At 46.9% G+C, this 9,143-nt stretch overlaps 1 protein-coding gene across 1 annotated transcript; it reads left to right on the top strand.

Moving 5' to 3' along the window:
* Positions 1–5,418: 5,418 nt before the first annotated feature.
* KCNE4 (potassium voltage-gated channel subfamily E regulatory subunit 4) lies at positions 5,419–8,579 on the top strand. The gene is made up of 2 exons (XM_047722804.1): positions 5,419–5,497; positions 6,047–8,579. The coding sequence occupies exon 2, from the start codon at positions 6,073–6,075 to the stop codon at positions 6,583–6,585; it is 513 nt and encodes a 170-aa protein (XP_047578760.1). The 5' UTR covers positions 5,419–5,497; positions 6,047–6,072; the 3' UTR covers positions 6,586–8,579.
* The last annotated feature ends 564 nt before the right edge of the window (positions 8,580–9,143 follow it).

Here is a 9,143-nt window from a genome sequence, read left to right on the forward strand (position 1 = left end):
CTGCCCCAGGGTGGAAGTCTGGGAGCCAATCCCACGGCCTTTCTGGTTACTCTTCGGTAACAAAAAGTCCTCTGGCTGTTCTAGTCTCCCCAAGCAGCCCCCGTTTGGTAATTAAATAGTTCACTCCCACATGATGGTAGGAACCTTTCAAGTTCATTTACAGTTAAACTTCTTCTGTCCTTCCCTCTCCCTAAGTGCTCCCCTCCCCTTGGGCCTTGGGAAGACTGAAAGCCATTGTTGGGGAGGACCATGGGCTCTACCTCCATTCCAGGCACTTTCTTTGGATGTGGGGAACAAATCTCTTCCCTGAGCCCGTGGGCTGCCATCTTGGGCAGGAACTAGTCTGTATCTCAGGTCTACACAGACCTGAGCTCCCTCCTCTGTGGCCCACATCTGTCCTATCAGAAACTAAACTCTGGGAGCCTGAGCTTTCCTTACTCAACAGCCTTTCTTCAGAGCCAGAACTGATTCTTCAGATTCTTCCAGGTACAGGTATGACCCCAATCCTCCATGTCCAACAGGTTGCAGGTTGCAGGAGACGTTGAGACTCTCTCTCTCTCTCTCTCTTTTCTCACCTCCTGCAGATTCAGGGCATAGTGCTGTGCCTGGGACACTCAGTTAACTAGAATGGGCCATGAGGGGTGGTGGTGAGACTCAAAGACTCTGTATTCAAAATCTCAGCTCTGGGTTCTGGGGCCAGCTCTGCCATGTACTAGCCATGTGATCTCGGGCAAGCTACTCCAACCACTCCGTGCCTCAGTTTCCTTATCCATGTAATGGGGATGATCCCAGAGCCTATCTCACAGCATTTTTTTGTGGAGGATTAAATAAGAAAAAAAATTGTGAGGTGTTTATAGCAGTCCTGAGATTTCAGGCACTATGCAAATATTTGCTAAATAAGTACCAGGCAAAAAAGAGTTTGAATAAATAACAAGGGCAAGTTAATGACAAACTTTATCAGGCATTCTCCAATTTTAAGAGTGCCGAGTTCTTGCATCCTAATCTCTTGTGGGTGATGTCCTGCCTACAGCCACATGCCCCTGAGACACACCTGGTGCTCTAGGAGGGGTCTGGAGACCTTCTTGAGCACTAGCAGATATCCAGTGCTGTTTTACTCCAAGTGCTAGGAATGCTACAAAGCATGTGTCCAGGGACGGTGACTCAGGGTATTACAAGGGATGACCACAGCAAGAGTTCCCAGACACAACTTTTCAGAAAGGGTTTCTGGGAACAGCAACATCAGGGGTGGACACTGAGAGCTGCATTTTGCAATATTCGGCCAGTCCTGCAGCCTGGTTATCCCATATCTTGTTCTACTCTGTTCCTTACTCTGAAGATGGCTATCCTCGTGGATTATGGGACATTTCTGAGTATCTGGAGACAATTAATTATCCTAGTCTTGACATGCCTGAGGGGCCAGCACTGAAACACAGAGAAATGATGTAATTGAGTCAGTCACGTAGCATGGGGGAGGCCGAGTGGGGTCAGAACTCTGGACTCCAGGCTTACGTTCAGTCTGATGAGACTCACCACGACGCTCTTATCCCAGCACCAAGTTTGTTTAGTCACAGAAGCTGCTAACATAATTTCAGAGATGTGTGGCCAGGGTTATTTGGTGAAAATGACGTTACCAGGAAGTTAAAATACTCAAAGCTCTGGAGAAAGTTGTGGGTAGGGATTGGGTAGGGGAAAAAAAAATCAAAACAAGATCAGAAATCAGCTGTAAATATAAGCACAAGGGAAACTGTTTTACTAGGACAATATGGAGATAGGCTAAAAATATGACTATTTCACTGATAACTTCTGGAACATACTACATAAGGTTGGTGTAGCTCCCAAAGTTTCTGATAGCATGAGTTCAGAATAAACAGTTTGCAATTGCATGATAGCATTTATGCTTGAGTCAGTTTGTAAATACACACTTGTATTTACATCTGGCCACATAGGAATTAACTTTTTATTTATTTCTTTATTTTACGGTTTTTATTTATTTGAGAGAGAAAGAGAGGGAGCCGGAGCAGGGGGAGGGGCAGAGGGAGAAGCAGACTCCCCGCTGAGCACGGATTCCCAGGACCCTGAGATCATGAGCTGAGCTGAACACAGACGCTGCTACACCGACTGAGCTACCACGTGCCCCGGGAATTCACTTTTTAAAAGAAAGCTGGGAAAAACCCATCTTCTATTTTCTACTTTTACTCAGTCCCTTTCCTGATTCTCAATGAGTGAGGCAAAGGGCAGGGAAAAAGAGAATGGACTCTGGCATTGTTCGGACCTGTGTTTGAATCCTTAGCCTACTACTCTTGGTCTGGCTTGGGCAATTTGCTTAGCCTCTCTGACCTTCTGTTTCCTTATGTATGGAATGGTTATGGTAATTTTTACCTCACAGGGTTGAGGTAAGCAAAGCCTTCACCAAATGTTCAATTGACTAGAGACACTCAGCTAAGTACAGGCTGCAGAAATCTTAGACTCATTTAAAATGCCAGCTTAGAATGGATTTATCAAAACAGCCTGTCATTGATACAAAGATCAATAGATCAAAAGAACAGAATAAAGAGCTCAGAAATAGACTTACACATATACAGTTAATTGATTTTTGATCAAGGTTTCAAGACGACTCAATGGGCAAAGGATCGTCTTTTCAATACGTAATGTTGGAGTGGTTGGATGACGCGACAAGAAAATAAGTCTTCATCCGCACCTTGCATTACATACAAAAATTAACTTGACATGAATCATAGACCTAAGTGTAAGAGCTAAAGCTATAAAATTCATAGGAGAAAATTTCTGTGACCTTGGGTTAGACAAAAATTTCTTAAGATACAAAAAAACACAAACCATAAAAAGTTTTGATTCATTGGTCTCCATCAATAAGAAGAAAGTTTTGCTCTTCAAAAGACACTGTTAAGAAAATGGAAATGCGAGTCATAGAGTAGGAGAAAATATGCGGAAGATGGATTTACTTCTTTAACACTGCTGTCTCTTAACACTGTGGCATAGAGTAGATGTAATTAATAATTCTTGTGTGTCGCCATCCTCACCCTGATAAAGTGCACTTTGTAGAGGCTCTTCCTTCCTCCCTCACTATTTATGCCATTATTTACTGCCATAATTCTCATAATAGTGTTAAGAGTGAGAGCTGGAGAGAGGATGGAGCTGTGTGTAATGAGGTTGCAAGCCCCACAACTTAAATTGTATTCTTGGTGGGAGAGGAAAGAGCAACGATAAAAAATCTGGAGTCAGGCACATGCGCATCAAGCAACCTGAAGTTCTAATTAGCAACAAAGCACTCGCAAAGACGACACCAAAAAGTACCGATGGAGCACATCCATCTGGCAGATAGGGCGCTAAGTGCCTTGCATCATTTCACTGATGTGTAGGAGAAACATCTATACATCGAGTCAGCATGGAGTCCTTGAAGAAGCAGAGACACCAAGCAGGCATCCAGCAGAGTTTCATCTGGACTGTTCCCTCCCTTATGCCTGTGAAAGATTTTGCTCTTCCTTATGTCTCAGAATTGCTTTGTCTTTTGGACTGCGTTCTTGGTCCTCATCTGTCTTTTATTGGTTTTACTGTCTTGGGACTGTTGGTTTGATTCTGGGTATTTCTCTTATTTGAAACTTTGGCTTTGGTTTGTCTTCCTGGCACCAGGTTCCATGCTTCCTTGCTCCTTTTTTCCATCTCCTGTCTGCCTCCTCAAAATTTCCAGTCTGCCGTGTTTGGCTGTTGATGGGTGATTACTAAACTCATATGTCCCAAAGTACATAATCTATAGTATGGGGTTCACGATCAACAGACGTGTCCCTCCCTGTCTCTCCCTAGTCTCTCTTGTTCTGATGACCCTGACAAACCATGGTAGGCATAGCAGAAGATGGAAGTTTTCAGGTACTCAAGATAAATACAAGTTGATAAGGCCAAGTCTACTTCCGTCAAGGTAGCTGTGGAGCTTTTCAAGTATTGATACACTGTGAGGATGTCTTGATTGGTGTGAGCAAAGGTCCAGTGTACAGATGAACTTGGCCTTGGGGTGCTCAACAGTTATACCTTGGAGCCAGTTGGGGACTTATGGGTGAACACAGCCTCAGCCATCAGGTGAGGAGACCAGTGGGGAAAGAGCATTCCGTACTCATTAGTCTGCTTCTTCCACAGGTATCCCAACAGACTTAGGGCCAGGCACTAACCTGGGTGGGTTCATGTAGCCGCCATGAAGGTCCCAGTGCGTGGGCTCTATACATTCCGGATGGGAACAAGGGATGTTGCCATGCTCGCCCCCTGCTTCAGCTGAACGACGCCAGAACCACGAGAAATGTTTTCTCTAGAGTCGATTCCCCAAGACAGTCTGGCTGCAATTCATAGGCCACCAGACCACTGGGAACAGAGCCTCCCTCCCAGTTTACTTTAACTTAGAATAATAGCCTCTCAGAATAAGCATCCCGGGGAGCGGATGGACTGACATCAAAGTCCTCAATTCCTTTTTCCAATTTTGATCACAGTGACCATTTTAACACAAGGTCTGCATAGGTTTTAAAAGCGTGAACTGTGCTCAGCAGGTCACCAGAAGAATTTCTGCTCCTCCCCTGACCCGCCAGAGACAGCAAAGAGATGTGTGGATGGTCTCTGTGGGACGCTGCGAAGGAGAAGCACTGTGCCATTGAACAGGAGAAAACCTGTTCACCATGTCTTGCGTTGTAACCCATTTTCACTTCATGCAGGTGACTGAAGAGAATCTGGAAGATATATTTTAATTATAAAAAATAAATGTATGAGCTTGATGCAGAAGACGGGTATTAAAAAGGCTCCCCTGTACCAGGCAGCCTTAAATCTTAGAATGATGAAGCTGACAGGGATTCAGAAGTTCCAACAGCTCATCTGATTCCCCGTGTCAAAGCTCCCACACCCAGCAAGTTTGCAGATCAGGCATCTGAGGTGCAGAAAGGTTCAGTAAGGGTTTATGACATTTGCATGGTTCGTGGAAGAACTGAAACATAAGCGCGAGTGTCTTGACAGTAAATCCTGCACTTGCTTCCAACTGTCTTTTATCCCGACGATGGTATTTAACTGTCTCTGAAAATCTGCGGAGGCATCATGGTTATTCCCCGAGAGGGAGATGCAGCAGGAGCTCATTTTGAATGAGAGCACACTTTGGGATAACAGTTCCAACAGGGCACATTCTTTTCTCCTCTTTCCACTCGTTTTTCAGGGCCACCTGGAAACTTTGGCTCGGGGCTGGGGGGCGGTGAGGAGCGGTCTCCGATTCCCAGTCTCTTTCTGTGCACAGCTGCGGAGTTCAGTGAATTGAACCGCAGTGCTGTTCACTCTGCCACGAACAACCTCTGTTGTAAATCTTCCTCCCAGAACACGTGACGATGCATTTCTTGACTATATATCCCAAGGGCAGCGGCAGAGTTGTCAGAGCACGGAGCCCCGCAGAGAGGAAGGACGCTCTTGGACTTGGCCACTTAGCAACTCAGGACAAATCAGAAGAATTTGCCAGCCTTGGGTAAGTTAGCAATGCAAGTTGGCTTCAGAAACATTTGAGAGAGGGCTATTCTGTGCAGTGAGTAGATGAGGTTTTCCTTCCCTTTCTCTGTTCTCAGGAAACCCAGTTTTGAATTAAAAATAGGTTTACGTTGGAGACGCTTTCTTTTTTTTTCTTTTCTCTGCTCTGTTAGAAAAAGTTTCCCAGTGACTAAAACGTGATTTATTTTCTCTAAACTCCCTTGTCTTAGGCTGATTTTTCCCTTTGGCTTTTAAAACGACAAAAGCAATGCTTTTTACACGCTCGCTTTATGAAATGCAGATATGAGGACGTGTATATCCTAAAAAAGGAAAGTCCTTGTCGCCTTTCTCCCTACGCCTCCCTCCCTTCCCTCCATTCACTCCGGCCTCTCACAGCTAACCCCCGTTAGCTATTCTGTGCGCCTTCCTACCAGGATTTCTCCATGCAGTTGTCAGGTTTTTTGATGCGGCAATCCCATAAACTCGCGCTCAGCCTCCTCCCTATACTGCGGGCCCGTGGGCAAGTTCTAACCTGCAGGTTTCTCCGCAGACCCTGGCCGTGTGCGTGGCGCCTCAATGCTGAAGATGGAGCCTCTGAACAGCACGCACCCCAGCACCGAAGCCCCCAGCAGCCACCTGTTGTCCCATGTGCCCGGCAGTGAGAGCGGCAACGGCAACGAATACTTCTACGTTCTGGTTGTCATGTCCTTCTACGGCATTTTCTTGATTGGAATCATGCTGGGCTATATGAAATCTAAGAGGCGGGAGAAGAAGTCCAGCCTCCTGCTGCTGTACAAAGATGAGGAGAGGCTCTGGGGGGAGGCCATGAAGCCGCTGCCCATGGTGTCAGGCCTGAGGTCGGTGCAGGTGCCCATGATGCTGAACATGCTGCAGGAGAGCGTGGCGCCTGCCCTGTCCTGCACCCTCTGCTCCATGGAAGGAGACAGCGTGAGCTCTGAGTCCTCCTCCCCAGACGTGCACCTCACCATCCAGGAGGAGGGGGCGGATGATGAGCTGGGGGAGACTTCAGAGACGCTCCTCAACGAAAGCAGTGAAGGGTCCTCAGAGAACATCCATCAGAATTCCTAGCACCCCCAGAGCCCCGGGAGGCGGCCCCGTCAGCCAGCACCCTTAGAGAGGGGAAGGACACTTTCCGTGTCTGCTTTCACTTTGGCAGGGCAGCTGCCACTTTAAAGAGACCGTTGGCGAGCCCCTGCATGGGGGCGGTGGGGGACAAGACTCCGTGGGAGTCAGCAGCCAGGAATCCACGCCAGGCCTGTGGTGTAGACCTGGCCCTGGAAAGCCCCAAAGATGGGCAGCGTGCACCTTGACTTTGGGGTCTGGGGCTTGGGGTTCCAGTTCCGAATTTGGCAGGTCTCTGTGCTTGCTGTTGTTTTCTCGCCGAATGTCCTGGGTAACCCCCAGGGGATCTGCCCACTCCCAGGGCTGCCCAATGCCTAGGACATGTGGAGGGACTGGTTTTGATTTGCTAATTTGCCTAGAGCTTTGTTCTAGATCCGGACTGTAAGTACCTCTACGGTGTACCTGTGGCCTTAGCTCACGTCAGGTTATGGAGCTTCCTTTGCAGGTCTTTTGGGTTACAGGGGGATGTCTGATGGAGGACTTTTGATGGCAGAAAAAGATTCAAACCTGGTTCTTTTGCATACTGTAAGAAAAAAAAAAGCAACTTTTAAACCTGTTAATATTGGCTGGGATTAGAAAACAGAATCTGCTGTTTTGACCCTTTGTCTAACCTATGACCTTAGACTCTGACCTCAGACCATCCAGCATTGCACGCGGGCATGATGTTTTCTTGGTTGGAGGGGCTTCCCCAAAATCGAACCTGCATTCTGAAGAGCTGTGCAGGGGACTCTTCCTGATCTTTCTAGAAGGGATGATGTGGGGTTGAATAAGGCCAAGTCTTTAGCTCTGCTGCTACTTTTTTCCCAGCCTAGTTTTCTGAGCTGGGAGCTGACATACAGTGGGCCTCCGTGATATGGCATTTTGTCACATAGCTGAGACCTTGAAGGGAATACTCAGATGGAGGTTGTACAAAGCAGGGGTACAGGTTCTGTTTTCTGATCCCGAGCCCTGACACTGATTTGCTGTGTGGTCCTGGGCATGTCGTCAAGAGGCTTACTGCCTTCATGAGACTCCTGAATTTAGATCCCCAGGGGGCTGGGAGGATGTCTTTGGATTTTAAGACTCTGTGATAAATCCTGTATGGCCTGGTGTGAGGAAGCTTGGACAAAATATTTCCCACTTGGCCAGTTAGTCTGAGAACGGATCTGCTTATTTAAAGGAGCAGTTGGAAACTCAGAACACATGTAACTGGGAGATTCAGGGTGAATCGCCACCCGGTTCATGCTGTCATTTTCCCAGCAGTGAACCCGGGAGACTGACACCACATTTTACTCTGCAAAGTTCCCTGGGTAGCAGAATGTTAATACTTCAGCTGAGAAACCAGAAGTCTAAAAGCAAATGTTCAGGAATGCTGGCTAACGTCTCTGTGTATTCCTGCCCTCGGTAGCTTTGCAGCAAACCCGTTAGGCCCTTAAAGGCAAGCAGGAAGAGAAGCACATCGAAAGGTCAAGTTTAATTCCAGTAAAAACAAAATAAAACAACAAAAATTTTTTTTAAACATGATCTTGCTCAATTGAAGATAGCAGTCGCTACTGTTCCCATAAGGGTTAACAGTAGAGGAGCTGGTTTATCAGTGCTCTCCCGCAGTGCTAGAGGACATTTATGTTTGGGGGAAAAGGGCCCTCTGTTCACTTTAAAAGTTCAGAGTGTGGATTTACTCCAAAGGGGGCTGTTTGAGGTGAAAGTAGCCAAGTTCAGTTTGGCCCCTTGCCTGGAATCACTTGAATTCTGAAGCTTTACTGCGAGGGACATGTGCGTTGTCACATTTTCCATTGCTTAATCCTGAAGTTTGGTGCAATTCTATCTGCGCCTGTTAAAAAAGTGGTGTATATACTTCCTTCTTATTCTTATTAAGTTGTATAAAATTGTCTTCTGTATTTAACAGTTTGTAATTTTCACACTATTTTTTAATTTAAATAAACAAACACATTTTTCCTGAAGAAGTTATGAGCTCTCTCTTTGATTCTGCGGTAGGATTCCTAGTTTCCAGGACATCCCAGACATTTCCCAAGCTTTCTCTGGATCTGGGTCATCTTCCTGGGTCACGGTCGAGGGAAGGTGTATCTTATTTCTGCCTGAGTCATGGAGGAAGCGGGGCTGGGCTTCCCCATCCTTTGATAGGCTTTGCAATGAATAAAAACAAACAAACAAACAAACAAACAAACAAAAACAAAAAACCAGGCTGCAGATGGGTCTTACATCCTCCTTTCATTTTAAATTTGGGGGCTGTGGGGCCCTTGAATTTGAGCATGCCAAGTGACAAGGGCAACTGGGGGCAAAGAAGTTTGACTAGGCAAATATTACCCACAAGTGGCCACAGCAGCACAGACTAACAGGCAGGGAGGGAGCTGTGGTGCGCACGGCGGCAAAGCTTCTGCACACAGTCGAGCACGTGGGGCGGAGAGCCGGGGTTGGCGCTCCCGACCCTCCTGGTCACGTGACCCTTTCGCTCCTCCCACTTATAGTCTTGCTTTCGCTCTGTCCCCCAGACTGAGGTCCCCGCC

Source organism: Lutra lutra, chromosome 3 (genome assembly GCF_902655055.1).
Source record: "Lutra lutra chromosome 3, mLutLut1.2, whole genome shotgun sequence".
NCBI classification, from domain to species: domain Eukaryota; kingdom Metazoa; phylum Chordata; class Mammalia; order Carnivora; family Mustelidae; genus Lutra; species Lutra lutra.